Consider the following 24,928-nt stretch of genomic DNA (forward strand, 5'->3'; position numbering starts at 1 on the left):
ACTAGACTGGCTGGGTGAGGAGCAGGTGGTGGGTTTTCTGAGGGCAGACAAGGAGACCACATGAGCAGGCACAACAGGGAGGGACTATGAAGTTTGAACTTAAAAACAAAGGCTTTGCGCTCATGTGCAGCATATTTCATCTTGCATGGATGCTGGGATGACACCAGGACTATGAGATTACCTAGCCTCTCCACAGTCTGATACAACAGAAGGTAAGCACTGTAATCTGGGATTATCTAGGAAGGTATCTGTAATCTAGGAACCAAGTGTTGGCTAAAGAGCTGCATTACTGTCTCATATTACTGTGCCATGGTCCAGTTTTTCCTCTCTCCTTCCCAGACTTGTTTTAAGCTATACTGTGAGATGGGCCAACAGGTGGCATACTCAGGTGAACTAGACTGCTTGGAGGCACTTGGAGGTCCCTGAGGAAGCAGTGTCCCTTTCACAACCATACACACCCAAAGTGCTGTAGGCTCAGGAAAGGCACTAGTGGGGTTCCTGGGGAAGAGAAGACAGAGCTCCCAGAGCAAAGAAAGGGAGGGCAACACCAAGCCCCCAAAAAGTCTCAAAACAATGCTTGACATTGAGAGGTTCATTAGGAAAGTCAACACATCCCACGCATTTCAGCAGGTGGCCTTCTTCAGGCAAGACTTTGTTATACTGATTGTAGCAGTTCATTCAAAACAAAGCAGAACCAAACCTTGTTGCATCTGAAGAAGATGAATATGGTGAAATGTGCTGGGCATACAGTATTGCCTTTCACAATAAATCTCAGTCTCATTCACTTTGAAGTGATCTCTCACTCTCTCTGAGAGGAGCTTACTCATATTTTGCAGAGACTAAGGGAAGAGGGCTTCACACCCTCAAGGCACAAAATAGGACAATGCTTGTGCTGTTCAGAGAATCAGCTGAACCAACCAATGTCACAACCCCAAATCAGGACACACACCCCAATGGGGGGGGGAGGCAAGGCAGTACATTCAGGAGATGAGACAAGGTGGGGACAACCTAAAATCCAGACCCCAAGTCACCTCATGTGACTAGGACCCTTCACATCAGGATAAATCGGCCAGCACCCCAACACTACCTGAAGACTCAGCCTTTGTCATTCAACTTTGTATTTTGTATATTTTAAATCTGATTTATTTCGTATTTTTAGCTTAATACTTTTAATTGTTTTTATTGCATTTTTAAAACTTTTATAAACCGCCTTGGGGTTGTTTTTAATGAAAGGTGATATATCAATTTCACAATAAACAATAAATAAATAAAACTTGGAGGGGGTCCCCTGAAGACCTAGCAGTTTCAACAGAGGCTGCCTAGCACTTGCCAGAGCCAGTACTTGAGAAATCGAGCATGGACCCTTTAAGAAACAGCCTTTCCTATAGAAGAGGAGGGGCAATTCACCCTGCCTGCGCAGCAGCTATAAAACCCAGCAGTCTGCTGCAAGAGGTTGCTGGAGCAACATTCTCTTCTGTCTATCCAGCTCTTAGTTTCCCTGCTCAGCACTAGCCAAGGTCCTGACTGTGACCCCTGGAGCTGTCCGAGGTCTGATGTGCTCCCTGACTTGGCAGAGGCCCTGGAACAGGATAGCCAGGACTTGAAGTACCAGATGGTCATGTAGCACATCTCCTTACACCTAAAGCTTTCCTATACCTGGCTACAGAGTTTACAGGAAATGGGTAGAAATAAAGGCTATAGGACTGGGGAAATGTAGTGTTGCTGGAGAACACCTGGGGCAATTTTTTAATTACCTAGTTCAGTCTGTGCTGGAAGCATATAAAGAATTGGTAAAAACTAAAGCTAGGAGGAAAGAGGTCCCTGTATCATGGATGGAGGTGAAGATGGGTTTAAACATCTAATCTTCCTCTTCTCCTTGACAATGGATACCCATGGGGGTTATATGAGAAGGAAGAAACTGGTGAAATCACTTCTGAGCTGGCACATGGCAAGAGAGACTGGATTTTAAGTGCTTCCCCGTTGGAAGTGGAATAGTGCTTGAAAGTCCGTCGTGATCAGTCTCTGCACTAGCCCAAGTCACCCTGATCAGAATGTGATGCGACACAAACACATATCAGAAAGGACCAAGGACACCATGCCAAGAATGCCAGTAGCCCACGAAGGCTTTGTGCATCAGCTCTCCAGCACAGGATGACACAACGCTTCTTTTAGCAACAATAGAAGTTGCAGCCAAACGTTCTGCTGCAAGGCTATCCTGATGCCCTGCCCACCTCCCCCAGTATACAGGCAATGAGCCTGCAACACATGACTGCTAATGAAATTTTACAAATGGCATCTGGAAGCCAAGGCACTGTCAGGTGGAGGTGTGGGGTGGGGGGGAGAAGGGGACATAGAAATCTGTTTGCAAAGCCCCAGAGCATTTACAAATATACAAGTACACACACACGTACGTATAAAAATAACTATAATGATTTGGTTTGGCGCAACCATTTCTTTCCCATGAATAATTCCTGCTACTTATCTGTTCTGCAAACTATTTTTTAAAAGTCACTTAATGCCTTTGTTCTTTGTTGTGTTCTTTGTTCCACTTGTGCGCTGCTACTTTCTGCCCCCCCCCACCACTAGGATGAAAAGGTTCCATTCCCTCCTTGGTTCCAGCCTAAAACAGAAGTCTGCTTATCTGATTCCACCAGGCCCATCCCTGATTCTTAATCACTCCATACCTGTGTAGCCAGTCCCTGAGAGGGAATGCCACTCCTGCTGTCATTCTCCTCATCACTCCTCCTCCAATTTCTCCCTAACTTCTAAAGGCAGTGCATCATAGAGCATGCTCTCCACCACCAGGCCACTGCGCCTAAGGGCTGGGCACTTGCCAATTTCCAGAGGCAGGGCCTCCAGCTGGTTCCCTTTCAGCTCTAGTTTGGAGAGCAAAGGCAGCCAACTCACACGGTCAGAGAGGCGGTGCAGTTTGTTGTGCCCCACTTTGAGAGTTTTGAGTTTCTTGCAGAAGTAGAGTTCATTGGGCAGCACCTCTAAGGCATTGTGAGAAATGGCAAAACACTGAAGGGCCTGTAGAACTCCCATCCCAGGAGGGATGACCCGGATGTTGTTATGCGAGAGATCTAACTCACGCAACCTAGTGCACAGGAATAGCTGGGCAGGGAGGACCTCAATGTGGTTATGGCTGAGGTCAAGCTGCTCTAAGGTCTTGAGCTTGCGGATATGTTCAGGGATGCTGGAGATGTGGTTGTGCCACAGTTTGAGGCGCGTTAGCTTGCGGCAGTGCTGGAAGCTAATAATCTCCTCGATGGAATGCAGCTGGTTATCTTTAAGGTTCAACTCCTGCAGATTCACCAGGCTAAAGACAGCATGAGGGATACGTTCCAGGTTGCAGTTGATTAGCTCCACTTCTTGCACACAGGAGAGCTTCTTGAGGTTGTTAAGGGTCACCAGCTTGGTCCCATCATTGAGGATCCTGAGCTTCAGCAGATGAGTGGCAACGTCAGCCACACTGGGTGGCAATTTTGAGATGTTGCTATGCAGTGTCAGTGTCTTCAGATTCTTGAGCTCACGCAGGCTTTCCAGAGTTCCTGACCGGCCCATCTCCTGGTTGAAAGTCCCTGAGATGTACAACTCTTCCAATCCTCTCAAGTTGTAGGTCCACACTGGTATGTCTTTGATCTCCTCAAATTTTACAAGCATCACCTTCAGCTGTTCACGGAAAAACATAAGGGAAGTAAAAGATAGCTTAACAGGGCAATTGATCAAGGATAGCTCCTGAAGATTGACCAGCTGAGTCACAGAGGTGGGGAACGTAACATCTTTGAGAAGCTCCAATTTCAGGGACTCCACCTCAGTCAACTCAAAGACAGTGTCAGGCAAACCAGAAAGCATGAAGAGACTGAGTTCCAGCCGGTCATGAGAGTTCTTTTGCAGCTTCTGCCGCAATTTATCTACCGTCCACTCATGATTGAGATTGAGCTGCTTGAGTTTGAACTCGCTGACCTCAGAGAGGAACACAGCAAAGCGTTTGGAGTAGAGGGAATCATACTGGTCAATGAGATGGAGCATGAAAGCAAAGTCATTCTTGACATCGGGGATGTCGCTGATGCCTGTTTCTTCACGTGCGTAGTGGAAAGAGTACTCTTTGAGTGGCCGATGAAAGAGCCAATAGAGTGTGTAGAGACAGGTCATGCCGTATATGCCAAGGAAGCAGATGTAGCAAATAGCCAGCTTAGAGAACAGGTGCGCTTTGGTGTGATTGCAACAGAAATGGTCATAGCCTGTCATGTCCTCCATCTTCACGCTGCACGGCACTATGAAGCTGATATTGTGGACCAGGGCTGTGTTGTAGATAGTGATGACTAGAAACTTGAAGACTTTGAGAACAGTTTGGCGAATGTACATGGTGTAAAGGATGTCTCCTTTTTCTACATGGAGCCGGAATTTCTTCACTTTCTCAAAGAGAGCTTTGGCCTGTTCCCCTTCCTTCTTGTCCAACAGGCTAACGGAGGAGGACTCTGCAACTTTTTTCTCCATAACTGATCCCCCTGCAGGGGAAAGCTCAGTAGACTCACTAGGAGCACTACTTTTCCTTCTCCGATTTATCTTCTCTGGGCTTCCGTTTTCCTGGTTCTCCCCAGAGACCTCCGAGATGGCTCGTGTAGTCCAGGGCGAGTCAAAGCACTTGCTCAGGATGGAGATAAAATGTTCAATCTTGGAACTAGTACCAGGAAATTTGAACCAAAAAGAGGCACACACCATGAAGATGAGGGTGTGGATGACGACAAGGTAGGGGAAGTACTTGGCATACCAATGAAGGGCTGTCTCATAGCACATCTGATTGATGTAGCTGTACTGTTGGAGGTCTAGGTTGTTCCGTAATCCACTCATTTCTTGGTAAGTGGAGGGCTGAGTGGGCTCAGAGGTATTGATCTTCTTCCTGGTGAAATCTTCACAAGTTGCCTCAGAGAAGGACGTGCCACTAGGGACACGGCTGGGAAGGCAGATAATCTTATCTTGGGTCACCTGCCATGTCATGTTGAAGAAGAAAAGAGAGGAACATGATCTAGCATGAAGGACAGAAGAGCAAAACAGTTTCCATCAGCTTGGGATCTGGACTATTTTGGCATTGGCCTGATCTATACATGCACTCAAATGGACTCTTACCACTTCAGGCCCCAGGTGGGGACAGTCATATTTTGTATGCTTGCTTATGTAAGAAAAGCTCCCTGCAGGTAGAAAACAACCATATCAGGGAATATAACCGCAATCCCTGATGTGGTAGAGTTTTGTTTTTCCGCATCTGCTTCGATTTAAAAACTAACCAACATGGGGAACATTCAAAAATTGAATCCTTTCAATTGTAATCGGAACTAGTACAGCCCATTCTATCACCTCATTCTGTTGCATGCATAAAGCAGGCCTAATTATACTAGACAGGAATCTAGTATTATTTATGCTGCTAGAACAGCAGGAATGTATAGAAGCCTGGGATCATCCCTGTATAACTTATCAAAATTCATCTCTCTCCTGCCTGCACTTCCTAGGACATGCCTGTTGTGGGTTTGCATTTGAGAGTCAAGCCCCTGCATATAAGCCTTTTGAATGTGCCCTCACTGAAGCTTCTCCAGCAGGGAGCTTTCAGGGCAAGATAGACTCTGACTCTCATTAGTGTCAATGGGAAATCCACTCTAATTGTGTGTGTGTGTGTGTGTGTGTGTGTGTGTGTGTGTGTGTGTGTGTGTGAGAGAGAGAGAGAGAGAGAAAGAGAGAGAGAGAGAGAGAGAGACTGACTAATCGATGTCTGGGCGGTTTCCTGTGACTGGGGCAGGATTTCATTTTTTGGCAAGTTTTAATTGTGGGGCTGCTACCTTCCAGACACAACCCCCGCTCGCCCCCACCCCCAATAGGAATGCTCTGAAAAAGCTGAGAAACAACCCGCAGATACTGTTGAAAGGCATCTAAATGGGACAGTGCCTCTGTGACAGACTGAGAAACAGGAGTGCTCAGATGGTTCACTCACCACCTTTTTATCCTGCCCTTCCTCCATGGAGCTCAGGGAGTTGTTCTCCCCACCCCCACCCCCACCATTTTATCATGGCAGCTACCCTGTGAGACAGGTTTATCTGAGGCGTGGTGACTAGGTCAGGGGGGCACAACTCAGAGGTCCCGGTGGGCCGGCACCAGGCACAACATGGTGCTTGGGGGCCGAAGTCCATTCTCAGTGCATTATTACATTACAAATAATTATTAAATATAGCTTTTCTATTATAATAATAATTCTAAAATAATAATTGATAGAATCCATTTCAATAATTAAAATATTTTATTAATTAAAAATAATATCAAAAACTCAATCATTAAAAGCATTCAGGCCTCCCTGGCACCCCCCATCCCATTCCCACGCTCCCACCAGCGTCAAGCCACTGCTTTTCTGCAGTTAAGAGCTGAATAACGATTACTTTGCCAAATACTGCTCACTGTTGAGGTGCATCCCCTTTTGACAGTGGCTCATCAGGAGCTTGGTAGGGATGTGCACGAACCGGCCCAAAGGCCATGCAAGAGGCCTTCGAACCGGTTCGTGCTGGGCCAGTTCGAAGTTCCACCCCGGCGGGGGTGGGGTCTCCCTTTAAGGGCAGGGGGTGACACTTACAACCCCTCCCTTTAAGGGTGGGGGGGGCTGCACTTAAAAGCGGCAGGAGGAGTAAGTGAAGCCCCCTCCCACCCTTAAAGGGAGACACACACCCCACGGGCGTCAAACCGTGCCTCGGCGGTTCCGTGCACATCACTAGAGCTAGGCTGGTGTATTCTGTTCTGAGCTGACACTTAGCTGTTCTGAGCAGGAAGAAGAGGCCCCACCTAAAGTTGGGGGAGACCCCAATTAGAGCTTGCCTGGAACTGAGCTAGGAGTGTCTGGATCTGAATTAACCTGTCCTAGTCCATGGCTAGATATTTGCTCCTGGTATACTGCAGGAGGAGAAACCTCACACAGCAGTCTGCATGAGCCAGTTAAAACCTACAGCTTAAGCATCCTTAAAGCATCAAGGCCCCAATCCTGACACAAACGGATGCAATGGCAGGTATAGGTCTCCTCTGGCGAGTCCGACTGCAGATCAGAAATAGCGGATCTTCAAGAACCCTAATCTAAGCCTTGTGATGTGTTGCTCAAAGTTTTAACGGGCAGTTTCTAACACTCAGCAGAGTCTCAGCCTTCACCTCCCCATCTCTTGCCTGTTTGGCTGAGTTCATGCCTTGCACTAGTGGGTGGCTGGAGAAGGGGTCAAATTGTCAGCTGGTATCCTGAAAGGAGATCTGGCAAACTTGAGAAAAATCGCTTCATTCCAAAGTCAAACACGGAGAAGGCAATGCATTGCATGGTACTTTGGACTGCCTATGCTCCTGAGATATGGGAAACTGGGCTAACCCAGGGGCTCTCTCTGCCCCGCCACACCCCCCACTTCTTGCCACCACTCACCACCCCCTGCCACACTGTTTTGCATCCAGTGGGCTCCCAAATGGCAGGAAGGAGGAAGCTCCCATTCGGGGCTTTGCTCCCCCACCCCACCCCCACCCCCAAAGAGCCACTTGGATACAGAGCAGCATGGAGGGAAAGAGGGAAGCCCAAACGGGAGCTTCCGCCCAGACCAGAACTGGCACATCCAGAAGGGTCTGGGCGGAAGCTCCTATTCAGGCTTTCCTCTCTCTCTCCACGCCACTCTGTATCCGAGTGGCTCTTTGGTTGGGCGGGGGGAGGGGAGGAGAGGGGAGGATCAAAGCCCCAAATGGGAGCTTCGTCCTTCCTGCCACTTGGGAGCCCACTGGATGCAGAACGGTGTGGCAGGGGGCGGTGAGAGGCGGGGGGCAGCCAGAGGTAGGGGCAGACATGGTAGAAACATCTTAGCAGGCCAGAAAAAAACGTGTCCGCGGGCTGTATGCTGTACAGGCCTGGACTAGATGAACAAGGAATTTGATCCAGGTCTCCCTGGTTCCAGTCTAGTATTCCTATCTACTCTGCCTCACGAGTGTTTCTGTGTGGCATCAATTGCTCTCCCCATCCTCCACTTGGATCTTAGCAGTTTGCCCAGAGACACAGTGTGCTTAAGTTCTTATGATTTTTAAAAAATCAGTTTTGTTCTTTTCCTCTGAAATGCCCTCTGCATGTGCACAGAGGCACCATGCCTTTAAACCCCTTTCAGATAATACTGTCCGAAGGTGATGAACAGAGACTATTTCTCAGTGGTTTCCATGTATACCTATTGGAAATGGGAGGGTTGTTTTTGGAGAGCAACAGCCTCACAGTCAAAACTTACCACACTGAAATCCTAGCCCAGTTGCAGCAAAGTGCCCTAGCACAGATATGGGGTGGATTTGGGGCTCTCACGGCACTTCGGTTGTTTGGGCGAGGGAGGGGAACTGTGAAAGATCCTCTCTCGACAGATTTCTCATTGAAACTGATGCAGAGCACACCCTCTTTGGGATCTTTCAGAGGCCCCCTGTTCCAAAATTAATGTGAAGTACAGCCTCTTTTGCCCTGAAAGCCCCCTAGTGGAGAAGCTTCAATTATGCTACATCGTATGCATCATGAATTTAAATAGGACTTCTTGTGCATTTGGTATTTTCTTATGTCTATGCTGAAAACTGAATCATGGAGGAAATGAGGTTGAGATACAAGAAGTTCTTCCCCGTCTGTCCCATCTCTGGTACCCCATAACTGAAGGTGAAATCTTGGGGAGTGTTTCGCTCCCACGTCTGCTTTCCTGCAGGGCTGCTTTTATCCAGAATGCCACTCCTTACCCAGTCTCTCATTTCCAGGTAGGAGGAGTGTCTCCCAGCCAAGAGAGATGCAGCCTGTCAGATTCTTCAGGGTGTGGCCAGATTCTCCCTGGCTCAGTCACTGGAACTGGGCACTGCTATCGCCAGGGGCCACAGTTTAGTGGCGGAGAATCCCGCCTCCTAGGCTGAAGAAGCGAGCCATCCTTGCACGAGGGCCTGCAGTCCTTTACCCCAACGTCAGGTCATGTGGTCTTTCCTGCACTTGCCCAGGATGTCCCAGTGTCCAGAATCTCCTCCATCAGAGCAATCTGACCCCAAAGACACTGGGATCCTGTTTAGGCCCTGTGTTGGCTCCCTCCATACTCACTTGCAGCGTGCAGCCAAAAACGCCTATCATCAGCATGGCTATAGTGATGTACTCAGCCAACACGTCCCACCATGGCTTGAGCACCTTGAAAGCAGGTTGTTGGTCTGTGAAGTGCTTGAATTCCGTCACCGGGATCATACTGCCTGCCAGAGAATGGAAAGGGATTAGAATAAAGGGTCAGGGTGGTCTCTCTCCTCAAGGCTGCCAATTCCAGACTCAGTTTGCTCCGTGGCTGGCTGCAGAGCCTGTGATCTCCCCTCTGGGAAGAGCAGAAGGTTCCATGTTTCCTCCCTGGTAGCTTCTCCAAGATAGGACTGAGAGAGAGATTCCTGCCTGCAACCTTGGAGAAGCCGCTGCCAGTCTGGGTAGACAATACTGAGCTAGATAGACCAAGGGTCTGACTCAGTATATGGCAGCTTCCTGTGTTTCTTGTTCTGTATGCTAGATGTCCTCCCCTCAAATACTGAGACCACGCTTTGCTTTTCTGTAACTTTGCTATACACAAGTGAAAGTCAAGAGCTCTAGGTTTGCTCTGCCTCTAATAAAGTTACTAGTAGACAACATAAAAATAAGGAGCTGACTTCTAGATTGGTGCCTGCCGCCAAATTATTCATATGTATCATCTATACCCAACAGGGCGGGGGAAAAGCCAAGTTAAACGGAGGTTCACCCATCTGATACATTCACCTTCAGGCCATGGCAACTGGTCCTTTAATAGACTTGCTTCTTTGAGGGCCCAGCTCTTCACCCTAGGGCTCTCACACATCTAGCAACATAACTCAAGGCCAAGAAGGAATTTGTTTATGCAGAGCTCTTTCACCCAGCATTGAAATTCAAATGATTCTGAGATAAGGTAAGATATACTACCAGGCTCTGGTCAGCAGCAGTGCGACACAAGAATCCTCAAGGTTGCCACTTCTCACAGAAGAGAAGAAGCTCCTATTTGCTAATGTAATTTAATATAAAAGAAGAAGAAAAATCCCACTTTCTAACTTGGAGGGTGGTAAAAAATAGTTCAAAAGAAACAAAAGTGATTGGTACTTTTCCGTATTGGTTGGCGGCCATAATTGTTGGTGCCCAACAACCAATTGATGCTGCCCTGGTCCCAAGGACAAAGTGTTTCCAGGGCCAGGCTCAGGAGGACCCACAATCTACATTTGCCCAGGACGTTGTTTCGTTAGCAGCATAATGTCGAAGAACGTCCCACTGGAGTGGTGGGTTCCACATTGCCTGTGAAGATGAACCCCCAGAGCTCCCTAGGGCACTTGCTCCTACAACAGATTCTCGCAGGATACACATTCACTCACCCAAACAAAGTACTCATTGTGAAGATGGCTCAGGCTTCCAGTACTACCAACAGCAAGTTTAATCTTTTGATGGATGGAAGTAAGTATACGGATCTTGCTTGCTATAGCTTATGCCGAGTCCCCTCATTCCTCACGCTGAACTTAGGCTCCGATGGCAGAAAGCCTGGGGCAGGAGTTATCTGTGCTTGGATGAAGCCTTCTGTAGGGATCGGAACAGAGTCAAACCTGTAACCTCACGGTTACATTGCTGCCCAGGGCCTGGAGGCCCTGCTACCATGGAACAGAGCAGTCTTTGATATTCCGGTTGCCATAGCAGCTGTGCTCCCACTACACTGGCCTGGCCACAGATGCCAAAGGAACAAGAAGGAATGTGCCAAGGGTAACCACGGAGGTGAGAACTGAGTCCGCCTCTAAAGTCCCACATAACTTAGCCCTGCAACCCAGAAGGAAGGTCTTCCTCAGTAGTGTTCTCATGGCATTAAGATCCCTTTTCATCTCCTTTTCTGCTTGGCTAATGTTCCCCCAAATGGGATCCTCATGAAACACAGGCAAGTTCTACCTCCGGCGTTTGACTGTTTTTGTTTCCAGTATTTTTCAAATCATTCCACCTAACCATGAAAGAAATGTAAAAGGGACTGCAATATCTGATGTTATAACAGCAGAGGGCAGCATTGCATCCATGGAATCTGGTCCCTAAATTCTGGATTTAGGGCCACCTTGTCCATTTATTTGCACATATTCTGCACACAAATTTGTAGGCAGCCACAGCTAGTTGCAACTTCCCAGCAAATGTATAAACAGCTAAACAGAATGCCACTGTGTAGTGCTTAGAATGTTAGACTAGGACTAGGGAGGCCAGCATTAAATTTCCCAATGAGTATTGAAGCACATTGTGAGACTTTGGGCCAATCTCCGTCTATCAGCCTAACCTACCTCACAGGGTTCTTTTGTTAAGGTTCTTTTGTGAAGACAAAATATAGGAGAAGGATAGAACCTTATAGGTTGGTCTGATTTACTTGGAGAAAGAAATGTGCCATAAATATTTTTTAAAAAATTTATTTAACATATTTATATACTGACTAAGACCTGCATCTCTGGGTGGTATACAACAAAAATAATAGAAATTAAATGAAATTTGAAATGATTAAAACATTAAAATAATTTAAAACCCGACATTAAAAACTATTAAAACTACAAATCTAATGAAATATGTAACAATATGTAAATATGGGAGAGATCGTTGTGGAGATTATATGTTGTTTCCTGAACAAAACATACATAGATAACGTAACATATGAAACTGTGCTTAGTATGCTTGGTTAAGAGCTTTTAGAAATAATGTATGAAATACAGGCTAAGTTTGCTCTGTGTGTGTGTGTGTGTGTGTGCGCGCGCGCACACACACACACACACACACACACGGAATGCTTTCTCTAAACTCACTCCATCCCAAGATTTCCTTAATAAATATCTTGGTTTGCTCTAAACGGGATCCTGAATGTTATGTGGCTGAAAGAGGAGGAGAGTTGGTCTTGTGGTAGCAAGCATGAATTATCCCCTTTGCTAAGCAGGGTCTGCCCTGGTTTGCATTTGAAAGAGCACCTGCATGTTTGCATGCAGAAAGTTCCAGGTTTCCTCCCTGGCATCTCCAAGATAGGGCTGAGAGAGACTCCTGCCTGCCTGCACCCTTGGAGAAGCTGCTGCCAGTCTGTGTAGACAATACTGAGCTAGATGGACCAAGGGTCTGACTCTGTATAAGGCAGCTTCTTACATTCCTAAAGAGCACTTAACTGTAAAGTGTGCCATCAGATTGAACTCCTGGCACCCACAGAGCCCCGTGGTTGTCTTTGGTAGAATACAGGAGGGGTTTACCATTGCCTCCTCCCACGCAGTGTGTGAGATGATGCCTTTCAACATCTTCCGATATTGCTGCTGCCTGATATAGTAGCAGCGGTGATTCGAACCGGCAACCTTCTGCTTGTTAGTCAAGAATTTCCCCGCTGTGCCACTTAAGGTGTAGCAGACCAGCTTTCCAGTATGCCTACATCAACAAATGCCAAGAGGTTCAGTGTTCACTGTCAGACTGAAGGCAGGATAGGTGGTAGCACAGGAGTCTGCTAGCTGTGTAGGAAGCTGGCAGGCACCCAGATTGAGTTCCCCCTCTGCACTTGTACTAGAGCCCTTCTAGAAAGACACCTTTTCAAGTGACATGAAAGCTAAATCCAAGTTCTCCACAGTCACAATTCACACAAGTGCTAAGTCCTAGACAAATAAGACTGGAGTGGGCAACACAGCGACCAGACAGGACCAAAGCTTTGTGCTAGCTGGGACCTTCTGCCCAGAGAACAAAGAGGCCCACTTGAGGCCATGGGGGGCTAGAAAGACCATGCAAGAGTCAGGCTAGTTGACTGCCGGGGACTGAGACATGCATCCCATTGTTGCTAATCACCCCAAGCATTTCTAGTGCTCAGATTACAGGAGGGCCAGAGGGGGCCAGGCCCCTTATCTTTTGTGCTGGCCCCCAAGCAAGAGAAAAGGCTACAACTTTTAGAAGACTACAGAGGGCTACCATTTGCTACTGTTGGGAGGCACATCTTGTGGCCTACAAAAAGGGCCCTCCTATCTTCCCTCCCATAATCCAGCCACGGCTTCTCTTCCATTATCCAAGTTTTTTCATAACGCTCCCTGCCTTTCCAGAGTCCTGGAATGACTTGACTGCTAGGAAGAGCCTTAGTGCCGTTAACGATGGGAGGGAGCGCGATAAACACAATGCGGGGCGACTCAGGGTTCAGCTCAGAAACATCCTCACTCGCCTGGTTCCCCAACAGAAATCCCTTCCACTTTGCTAAGAGGCAGCGGGTGCCCTTCCCGAGGCTCTGGCATAAGAACTTGTCTGAACAGCTGGAACAGTTGCTGTCTCCATAAGGTTGTGGTTTGCAAGAGCACCAAACCAGCCACGTAACTATTTCCATGGATTACCATTCAGAGGGAGCAGCCAGGAAAGCAATGGGCGGGGCGGCGGGGGAGATACCTACAGGGCAGTTTCAGCTATTTGGATAATCCAGCTACAAAGGGACCTGTAAAAGTAAGAGGGTTTTTTTAAAATCGATGTTGCAGTTTTCCAGGGGAAGAGCTCTCAGGACAGGAGCCGATCCCTGGAGTATCCCAACCAGTCCTCCTCTCCCCACTGTTCCCAGCTCAAGGGAGGAAAGAAACGCAACAACTTGCTGCCTGGCCAGAGAGTGCTTCCCTTCTGAAATGGGGTAGCACCCAACCCCAACAGCACTCCTCTCTCCTGAGACATGAGGGAAGCTTTCCCTACACGCCAGCCGCTAAAATCTACAGACTCAATTCTTTTCACATTGTTATGGAAGTGTAAAAGCGAATTTGGGAAGGCAGTGGGGAAGACAGAGCTAAGCATACATCAATGGAAGAGTTTGATGCGATCCCTTTTTCATCATAGTCACCACAAAAGAACACTGAAAGCCCTGGGGAAAGGAAGATGTTGAGCAACATCAGACCAAATTAGCTACTGCAAAGGTTCACCTGGCTCCTGCCAGCTAATGGAAATACAGGGTGTTTATATAAGGGCGTGTGTGCACATGTTTGTACACTGAAGCTCCTCCCACAGATCAGGTGTGAATCCTCCACTGGACTACAGAGACTTTGATGTGCTATAAGCATGCCTCCCAATCCACTAACAATACAACACTTGTTTAGAAGTGGAAGTTGCGCAAAAGGGAAAACAAAAACTCTTTCCACACAGCTCAGCTGCATTCTGCTTCCCTGGCAAGAAGCATTCTGAAGGCTTGCGCATCCCTGACAGGAGTGAAAACTGCCCCACTCTCCCCAGAGCATTTTTCACCCCTGACAAACCCATTAACTTCTATCTCCACTAATGGCACAGTAGGGAAATAACTTGCCTAGGGAGCAAGAGGTTGCTGGTTTGATTCCCCACTGATATGGGAAACACCTATATCGGGCAGCAGCGATATTGGAAGGTGCTGAAAGGCATCATCTCATACTGTGCGGGAGATGGCAATGGTAAACCGCTCCTGTATTCTACCAAAGAAAACCACCACAGGGCTCTGTGTTCACCAGGAGTTGACACCGACTCAAAGGCACTTTACTCCCCCCTCCGTCCCACTCCAGTGTCTTGGAGAGGAAATTTATATGAGGAATTGCTCCTCTAGCTTTCCCTCTGTCTGCACTCGGTCCTGATCTTTGGTCCTGGTCCTCGGAGCAGCACAAACACAAACGGAGGCTCATTTACGATGCGGGGGGAGGGATCCCTTAGTTAACACGCTGAGGAACATTTCCGACTACATCCTCTAGAGGGCAGCAACACGCACATAACCCCACCTACGCCTTGAGTCTTGCCTTGGGTCCGTGTTCACTTCACACAGCAAGGTCAGTCCTCTGGTACATTCGCAAGTACCTTCATGAGCATAGAGTGAATCATGGTACATTATAATTAGGAGGATTGTGTGCCAGACTAGCTTTGCAGGTCTCCTCCCACCAAACCCTGAGACATGGAATGTGTTTACTCTGGAGTACTACTCTCTACATTACATTCACTCTGGAAACTGTATCTAGGGTTGATCTTCATTAAAAAGGAAACAAAAGCAAGGGCAAAGATCTGTAAATTTACAAGCTCCCTAGCCTAGCTATTCATTACACTCTCCACGTGAAAAATGTCCACGCCCTGCCTGTTGAGAATTCTTGAAGCCTTCAGAGATAGGTTGGAGACTCTCCTATAAACAAGACAAGAGATGCTGCCTGCCTGCCTCTATTTGTAGTTCTACTTATCTCTCTAAAGTAAAGTGTGCCATCAAGTCAATTTCGACTCCTGGCCCCCACAGAGCCCTGTGGTTTTCTTTGGTAGAATACAGGAGGGGTTTACCATTGCCTCCTCCCGCACAGTATGAGCTGATGCCTTTCAGCAGTGTCCTATATCACTGCTGCCCGATATAGGTACCATCGGGGATTCGAACCAGCAACCTCATGCTTGCTAGGCAAGCATTTCCCCGCTGCGCCAAATACTGGTTAATTTCTCCGGCGCCTCCTCTTCCCAACTCCTAGGGGGAATTCCCAACTCCAGCTTTTCGGGTTCTCAACCGCCAGAACTGATAGCAGGGGCTACTTTACACGCTGTGAGTGCATTTAGTCAGGCTTGTTTGGATATTGATGGTATCTGAACCCCTGCCCCACTTTACTATTTACAAAGCAACAGGCTGAAGAACTCTGCACGTACTTTGTTGTTCCCATTCCAAGCAGTGGAAGAAAAACTTCTTGAGCAGCCCAATTGGGGCCCATGAGATTTCAAGGAAAGCCATTGGAGAATAGATCAGTACAAGACCTCCAGAGGATGAGTGTGCTTTGCTACGTGGTGGCAGCCCACCTGGGAAGTGGCCTAGACTGAAATCCACACATTCGCCCGAGCACAGGAAGCTGCCTTGGGATTAACCCATGATCCAGCTGAAGATGGTCTGCTCCTCATGGGAATCGCTCTTCAGCGTCTGGGGCAGGGGGCCTATCTCAGCCCTGCCAAGAGATGCCAGGCATTGGAGGAGGAGGCTTCTGCAGCTATATGGCCTCAACTCAACCCAGTCTGCAACTGCTGTGAATGAATTGGACAGAGGTTGCTCCCTCTGGCTCGCTACACCTTGCCAACTGCCAGGATCTTTCCCACAGGGAGCTGCCTTTAAACCAATACAACAGGTTCAATTCCCTGCCCTCAGGGGCGAGTGCCGCCATTTCTCAAGGCACACCAAGTCTGTTTTCAGTGCCACGGATCATTCGCTGGGGCATGTGAAGTAATACTAAAGAGGGCCCTTTGAGCATGCGCAGAGTGCCTTTTCCTCACCTGGGGGAACACACACAGTCGGGGCCAGAGTGGTTTTTTTCTGGCCAAGGAACTTGCAGAGCCCGGCCGCTCTATCAGCCCGAAGAGCCAGAAAAGTAGAGCCCAAGCATTTCCCGCTTTCCTTTCCTGCTGGAAGGGCCGTCTGTCTCTGGAGCAAGTAAGCGCCGTCCCTTCCGCTTGCAGGGCGGCGGGGCGGGACAAACCCCCCACCACAGTCACCAGAGAGACATCTCCTTTGGGCACCATGCCCGCTGGGGTTGAGCGCGGATCCACAGACACTCGCCAGGACGAGAACCCATCCAGACCTTGGAGCCGGGGAAGGCAGCAGGGGGGCACCCTTTCCCTCCCCGCCCGCTGCCCCGCTCTCCCCCCAGTTCTCTCCCGAGGCGGCAGCTCTGAGCATACACCCGAGGAAGAGGAAGGAGCTCCCGTGTGAGTTTGGTGGGAGGCAACACGCCGGGACGGGCAGGCCGTCACTCTGGATCTATCCTCCCCCCCCCCCGCCCCCAACCCAGTTACAAACTTTTTAGGAAGTGAATCCGGATGCTTCGATTCCCCCGACGTCCCTCTGCTGCCACCCCTTCCTTCCTTCCCTCCTTCCTTCCCCTTGGAGAAACAAGACGAGTCCTCCCTGCCCAGCCCAGCGCCTCTCTCGAATCGACCCCCCAGCCGCAACTCTCTCTCCATTCCCTGCTGCAGCCCAGCCGCTTGCCTGGAGTTGCCGGGCTCCTGCGGATGGCCCTGGCCCGACTGAAGCAGCAGATCCGGTTCTCCACCTTCGGCCACCACCTGTGCCGGGAGATGGCCCCCCTGGCTGGCTTCCCCGGCGGCGGCGCCGCGTGCAGGTCGCCGTGCCCGCCTCCAATGGAGTGCCTCTCTCCCCATAGGCGACCGGTACTCCCGCCTTCCTCCCCATCGCCTTGAGCTGAGTTTGGGAAGGGAGGAGAACCAAACACAGCAGGGCGCCGCCGACGGACTCAGGAGCCGCCCTGAGATAAATCCGCCCCGACGGCCCACGCAAGGAGGAACAGCCCCAGGCAGGAAACCACCCACTGGAGAACTTCCACCTCCGGCCCAGCCCAGGCTGGATACGTCCTCACGATCACTGGGTGGTGGGCACGTCTGAGGCTGTCCGTGTGTCTGGGAGAGCTGGGGGATTCTGACGAAGAACTACATCATGTGGTGCCTCTTCTTGGGAATATGCTGAAACGTCCCAGCCGTTGTATCACTTGACGTAGCCACAGAGAGATAATCTCTCTGAGCATGTACGAAATGCATTTGAATCACCTTTGAGGAACAAAGGGCAAGGGGCAACAGTTCACCGACCTCTCCTTCGTCGTTGGTTCCACAGTTCAAAGGAATCCCAGCAGCAGGCAGTGCAGTGAGCTGAGATCTCAACACTTCTTTGTGATCTGGCAGTGTATTCACTGAACAACGGTACTCAACTTGTCGTGATGGCTTAACTCCACCCCGAACCCGATGATTGCGGTGCTTCTGAAATCATCTTAAGAGTAGATTCACACAAGGATGTTTCCTGTTGTAGCTCTTCGGCCAGTGACTCAACATGTGTCAGTGAACTATTTTCACTGGAAAATATTACATAACATTTCTGCTTTAAAATAATGCATTTGTACTTATTTCAGATTATGTAGCAACATCTTGGGAAGTTTGATATTCTGTGCTGATTCATGCACATGTGATGCTGGTCTTGTGGTAGCAAGCATGAATTGTTCCCTTTGCTAAGCAGTGTCTGCCTTGGTTTGCATTTGAATGGGAGACATGTGAGCACTAAGATATTCCCCTTATGGGGCCATTCTAGGAAGAACAGAAGGTTCCAACCCCATCTCCAAGATAGGGCTGAGAGAGACTTATGCCTGCAGCCTTGGAGAAGCCGCTGCCAGTCTGTGTAAGCAATATTGAGCTAGATGGACCAGGGGTCTGACTCGGTATAAGGCAGCTTCCTATGTTCCTAAGTGATTAAGTTCCAGTCTCTCCAGAGTGAATCAACTTATCTCGTCACTCTGTGTGGATTTGACATGGAAATGGACCATGTGAAAGGCCAGAGACACCCCTTAGATTATCTCATGACAACCACCACTTACTCAATATCCTCTAACCAAGTTTGCAGAACTGTGATAAGGTAGTTGCAGAATCCATATTGCCCAGGACCCGGTTCCGTTTCTGTCTAAACGGTGCTGGGGTAGTCATGTCCACTGGCCAGAAAGCTCTGCCCTCCCTGAATCCCAGGCATGGATGGGTGGGCGGAAGTGCCTCAACGGTGACTCAAATGCATTTCATACAAGCTCAGAGAGATTATCAATCTGTGGCTACCTCAAGTGATACATGGCAAGCCCCTTGCACTGAAAAGATTGGAGGCTCAGCCCCATAAAACCAGAACTGCAGGCAACTGGAACGGCATTAACCTTGTAATGAATGGGTGTGTCAGTGCTGCTGATGGCTCCTTGGCCATCTTCTTTTGTGTGAGGCAGTTTCCAGTTAGCAGTTCTGGCCAGTCACTTGAAGTTTCTTAAATGGTGACCTAATGACTCTTAGCCTGGATGAGCTAAACCGTGATGAGTCTGGTGAGAAGTGCACAGAAGGAGTGATGGGGTGACTTCACTGGTCCCCCTTCCCCTCCTCTCCCGCCCAGACCACCCCCACTTTCCAAAGCGAAAGAAATAACCATTTAGAAGCAGCTGCTGTGAGAGAGAGGGGCTTGCTGCTTGGGGCGGGGTTCCTGGAATGGAAGCAGCTAGGCAGGAGCTGCAGTGCCCTGGCCTGCATGGGCCACTCTCTAGGAACCCGATACTAGCTGCTGCTCACCTTTCCAACTTCATCCAATCCTCAATCCGCATATCTGTGTAAATAAGCCAAATATTAAACCAAACTAACTGAGCAAAGGGGCACCTTTTTAAAGGGGTGATTCTCTTTATTTAGCAGGCGGGAGAGCAACTGGCCCTATCCATCCCCAGCACAGCATCCCTCCAGTGGCTGTTGCTGGTGTTTCTTTTATGTTTCTTTTTTAGATTGTGAGCCCTTTGGGGACAGGGAGCCATTCATTCATTCATTTATAATGAAATCATCATAATAAACTCTATTTGTTAGCCACCCCATACAAATTGTTTTCTGGGCAGTTCACAACAGAGGATTAAAACAGACAATAAAAACGCATAACACATTAAATCATAACAGACCAAGAAAATAAAATACAATACAATACAGAGCAGCTTAAAAACTCATTTTTAAATTAATTAAAAATCAGATCCAATCTAAAACCAGAATTTAAAAGGCCTAGGTGAACAAAAAGGTCTTTACCTGGCATCTAAAAGCACAAAGTGATGAACAGAGACACTCTTGCCCCCAGACCTTAGGACCCCAGTCCGTGGCCTCCAAGGTCCAGGGGGCTTTCAAATGGCCGGGGGGGGGTCTCATGCAGCCACCCCGCACCCGCCCTGCCACTGCCCCACCACCTGCCCCCCCCGCATAATTTAAGCCGCCATGTGCACGGCTCTGGGGGGTGGGCCAGGGGGTGAGATGAGCAGGCCTTGCCTCTCTCCCTCCCCTGCAGCAGCAGCAGCGGACGGAGTGACCGATGGGTCTGTCCATTCGGCCCAGCGGCTCCTGATAACTGTGAGGCGCTCCAGCGTGCCAGTTGAAATTTCATCGCAAGCCTGTGATGTCACCTCTCGCTTTGGGAGCGATCCTGTCAACTGCCCGAGCCACCTCTCCATTCCAGAGAGCAACTAGGGCTTTGACAGCAGCATCTGCCATGCCAGCTGGAAAATCTCCCAGAGCCCTCAGGAATCGACCTGAGTGCCTCAGTCTCTGGGGGTGGACCATTTTTATAGGTCCCCCACCCTTGCAGAGAGGTGTAGCCGCTAAGACTCTAAACTTCAGAAGGAAGTGATCTGACTACGACAAGGGCATAGATGACACACACCCCACTTTCAAATCACCATCCTCCTGTCCAGTCGGGGGAAAACTGATCTAAAGTGTGTTCATGTGTTGGGCCAACAACCTGTTGGGACAGCCCCCTGGTTCTCACGGTGGCCATGAAGTCCTGAGCTGCCCCAGACAAGGCAGCCTCAGCATGGATGTCCAAGTCACCCAGAACAATCATTCTGAGAGTCCTCAACACCAAATCTAAGACTACCTCCATGAGCTCAGGCAGGGAGACAGCTAGGCAGTGAGGTGGGCAGTACACCAACAGAATCCCCACTCTGTCCCAAGAGCCCAACACCAGGTACAAACACTCTGAACCAGCACTCACTTGGACAGGGGTTCAAGAGAGGAAAATAGAGCTTTTATACATTACAGCACGACCCCCCACTCCCCGGCCCTTCAGCCTACGCCAGGCCTGCTCAACTTTGGCCCTCCTGCAGATGTTGGCCTACAATTCCCATAATTCCTGGCTATTGGCTGCTGTGGCTGAGAATTATGGGAGTTGTAGTCCAAAAACAGCTGGGGGGCCTAAGTTGAGCAGGCCTGGCCTACACTGATGCTGCACTAAATATCCAGGTGGACACAGCTGGGAAAGACTAATCCCTCCCAGCAGCCCCAAACAAGGCTCTGTAATACAAACCAGGTCAGCCCCTTCTCCCACAATTAAATCATGGATAGTAGAGATCTTATTCTGGACTCGCCTGGCATTAAACAGCAGCACCAGCAAGCCAAAGGACAGGCTGGTAAAGCAACCAGGAACTCTCCCCCACCCCCATTATGAGAACAATCAGAGGAAGGGATAGGAATAAGATGTTGAGCCACTCTTCCCCTCCTCTGATGTGAGACCTCACGCCATACCTCCCCCTACCCGTAAACCACTCTGATTGGAACACCCCCCAACTCTCCCCAGATTCAACATCCTCACTCAGACACATAATCTTTTTTATGTATTTATTTTTCTATGTACGACTTTGGTTGAAGGGCAGTATATAAATATGCGTAGTTAGTAGTAGTAGTAGTAGTAGTAGTAGTAGTAGTAGTAGTAGTAATCTAAACATCTAAACAAAATTTACTCCCGGTCAGCAGAGTAGAGCCCTTGTAGTTCCTGAAGGGGGTCCCAAAGGGGCGTTTGTGGCAGCCCTTTCGGTGGCAACCCCGCCGGCAGGGAGCTGGCCAACCAGGGCAGCGTGCTGTTTTATACTGCCAGCCCAGGAAATGATGCAGGACTCAGCAGAAATGGCTGAGTCAGCACTCTGGGTGGGCCCTCCTCCTGAGGGCTGCCGCTCTGTCACCAACAGAGGGCAGCTGCCAGGTCGCTCTCAAAGAGAACGAGCCTCAGGAAAGCAGGGGGGTCAGCTGCTGGCACTTAGCACAAGCTCTACTCACCGCCTTCCAGGGCAAGATGGCACAGGGCAGGTAGAACTCTCCCTTCCTCTCTCTTCTTCCCTCTGCTGAGGCTGGTGTCCTATCTATCTATCTATCTATCTATCTATCTATCTATCTATCTATCTATCCCACTTTGGGAACTTTTTGTTGAAAAGTGGCATATAAATATTTTATAAATAAATATTTTGTGTTCGCAAATATGACAAAACGGCATCAGCCTGCTGTCATCTCTCCTCCAGGGGAAAGCAGAATCCAAGGCGCCCTGCAAACTCCTGGAATATCTCACCGCTCAGGGAAGTGGGTCAACTGAGGCAGCAGGAGAATATTTAGCCAGTTGGAATAGCGGTGGCAGGGAGGCCTCTGGAGAGTTCCTCTGGAGTTCCCCAGGCTAGTTACTGTAGACCAAGCCTGCACAACAGACGGCCCAGGGTGGGGGGGGGGCTGAACCTGGCCCATGGGGGACTTTTTCTGCTGTCCCCCAAGTAGGAATATCCAGCAGGAACAGCAGGAGCTATTAAGAGCGCTTGGCTTGTCCCACTGACAAACAGCAGCCGCTCAATGCAGTTGGCGCTTGAGACCAGACGGGACGCATGTGGCAGCAGTGGACTAAACGGGCAAGTGAATCAGTTGCAGCAACTTGCACAGCAGCGGTGGCAATGGATGGAGTGGACTAGAACAGCCACAGCAGCATCAGGTGGGCACAGGCTGAGCGCCCACCCCCACCCCCAGGAGGGCAGGGCAGAGGCTCACTCTTGGGGTCAGTTCTCTCTTCTCTGAGGGAGGCCATCCTTGGTTTGCTCTGGAAACTGCCTTAGAACGCCTTCCAGTGCATGTTTACTTGGAAATGCATCCCACCGTGTGCCCAGTAAGGTTGCAAGTGAGCATGCCTGGGATTCAGAGGGAGGAGAAAAAATGGCAGGGGGGGCTGGCATACACACCAGGAGCCCCACTGACTGAACAGGGACAAGGCCTATTTTCTGGCCACTATCCTTGATTGAAACTGTGGCTTCCTTGATGAGGGGGAAAGATCCACAAATACATAAGGACATAAGAACAGCCCTGCTGGATCAGGCCCAAGGCCCATCCAGTCCAGCATCCTGTTTCACACAGTGGTACACCAGATGCCTCTGAGAAGCCCACAGACAAGGGGTGAGGGCATGCCTTCTCTCATTTATTTATTTATTTATTTACTGCCCAAAACTTGCGTCTGTTGCTCCCCTGCAACTGGTATTGAGAGGCATCTTGCCTCTGAGGCTGGAGGTGGCCTATAGCCACCAGACTAGTAGCCATTGATAGACCTCTCCTCCATGAATGTATCTAAACCCTTCTTAAAGCCATCCAAGCTGGTGGCTATCACCACATCCAGTGGCAAAGAACTCCATGGATTAATTATGCACTGTGTAAAAAGGTATTTCCTTTTGCCGGTCCTAAATTTCCTGGCCTTCAGTTTCATGGGATGACCCCTGGTTCTAGTGCTGTGAGAGAGGAAGAACAATTTCTCTCTGTCCACTCTCTCTCTCTACTCCATGCATAATTTTATACACCTTTATCATGTTTCCTCATAGTTGTCTCTTTTCCAAACTAAAGAGCCCCAGATGCTGTGCCTTGCCCAGAGGCGTAACTAGGGGAAATGGCGCCCGGGGCAAGCACTGAAATGGCGCCCCCCCGCGCCACAACATGCTACATTATACTTAGGTTTTTCCTCACAAGCGCCTGCCGCCGCCGCCAAGCCAGGCCACTGACTGGCCGCCAGGCGCCAGCAAAGCAATGGGGGGGGCACGGGCGGCGCGGAAGGGACCACTCGTGGGGGATGGGCTGCCTACTTGCTCCCTTGACTGCTGCAGCGCTGCTGCACTGAGCAGGAAACATTTGTATTAACAAAAAATTAAAAAATAATTTTTAAAAATTGTCATGTCGGCGCCCCCCATGTGACCAGAAAAGATGGCGCCCGGGGCACGTGCCCCCCCTGCCCCCCCTATAGTTACGCCTCTGGCCTTGCCTCATAAGGAAGGTGCTCCAGGCCCCTGACCAACTTGGTTGCCCTCTTCTGCACCTTTTCCTGTTCTTCAATATCTTTCTTAAGGTACAGTGACCAGAACTGAACGCAGTACTCCAAATGTGGCCTCACCATAGATTTGTATAAGGGTGTTATATTAGCATTTTTATTTTCAATCCCCATCCTAAAGATCCCTAGCATGAAATTAGCTTTTTTCACAGCTGCCACGTACTGAGTCAACGCTTTCCATAAGCTAATAATTGCTTTCATTAATATTGTTCCTTAAATTTAATGTAAAAATTAATGCATTGAAAATTGACCTCAGCCCCTACAAACCAAGTCATGGTTGGTTCTGGCTCACCAGGACCTTTGAGTTGTGCACCTCCAGTGTAGACCATCTTGCACCACAGCTTTAGTGCACATTCCGACAATCTGCTGAGGTATTTCACATGACCTCGTTGGGGAGGGAGGGCAGGCTGCAGAGAAGGCAGGAGCACACCTGCTTTCCCCAGCAGATGAGCAGCTGCCGTCAGCCCCTTCGCTGCACCATGCACCCACACAAGTAGCTGTGCAGCAGAAGGACACACTGGAAACAAGAGGATTTCCCTCCTCCTACATCTCAGGGTGCAAGCCACCTTAAGTGGCTCAGTGGGGAAATGCTTGACTAACAAGCAGAAGGTTGCCGGTTCGGATCCCCACTGGTATGTTTCCCAGACTATGGGAAACATTTATATCGGGCAGCAGTGATATAGGAAGATGCTGAAAGGCATCATCTCATACTGCACGGGAGGAGGGAATGGTTAAATTCCTCCGATATTCTACCAAAAGAAAACCACAGGGCTCTGTGGGCGCCAGGAGTCGAAATCAACTTGACGGCACACTTGACTTGACTTTACATCCCAGGGTGCCATGGGGCATGAGCGCAGCAGCTGCTGTCATTAGAACAGCCGCCAGACTCAGCACAGCTGCTCCTTCCCCCTGGCTCGCTGCTGGAAATGGCGGCGGGCTGGGGGGGGGCGTGTTTAACCCAGCAGTGGTTGCCCAGATGATTGCCAGCTGCAGTTAAGTGAACCATAGGTCCTCTTAACCTCAGCTAAACACCAGGGGGGAAAGTGTGGCCTTGTGTGGGGACAGTGCTGGAAGCTACCTGGCTCTCAGTGCTTCACACGTGCAGCCTAAGCCGGGCTGGGCTTCCCTAGCGTGGGTTCAGCTGCACATGTGGATACCCTACCTGTGATAAAGCTCATGCAGATTTAACTCGGGCCGACTGAAGGAGAAATATGAATCATAGAGTGGTGGCTGGGGGTACATCCTCGTGTTGCTCCCAC

General features: G+C 49.5%; 1 protein-coding gene across 6 annotated transcripts in view; it reads right to left on the reverse strand.

The window, feature by feature from the left end:
• Positions 1-2,408: 2,408 nt before the first annotated feature.
• LOC128343590 (volume-regulated anion channel subunit LRRC8E-like) overlaps positions 2,409-24,928 on the reverse strand; it is a 70,790-nt gene continuing 48,270 nt past the window's right edge. For 2 of the 6 annotated variants that reach the window (XM_053292905.1, XM_053292906.1), the window contains exons 3-4: positions 9,104-9,246; positions 2,409-4,989 (exon numbers count right to left, since the gene is read on the reverse strand). In XM_053292905.1, coding sequence (XP_053148880.1) covers positions 2,737-4,989; positions 9,104-9,241 — 2,391 coding nt within the window. In that variant the 5' untranslated portion in view covers positions 9,242-9,246 and the 3' untranslated portion in view covers positions 2,409-2,736. Of the gene's footprint in view, positions 4,990-9,103; positions 9,247-10,410; positions 10,691-16,988; positions 17,317-17,602; positions 17,623-24,928 lie in introns of those variants that run through there. The other 4 variants (XM_053292907.1, XM_053292902.1, XM_053292901.1 and 1 more) reach the window with 4 other exon arrangements.

The sequence above is a fragment of the Hemicordylus capensis genome, chromosome 2, assembly GCF_027244095.1.
Source record: "Hemicordylus capensis ecotype Gifberg chromosome 2, rHemCap1.1.pri, whole genome shotgun sequence".
Classification (NCBI taxonomy): Eukaryota; Metazoa; Chordata; class Lepidosauria; order Squamata; family Cordylidae; genus Hemicordylus; species Hemicordylus capensis.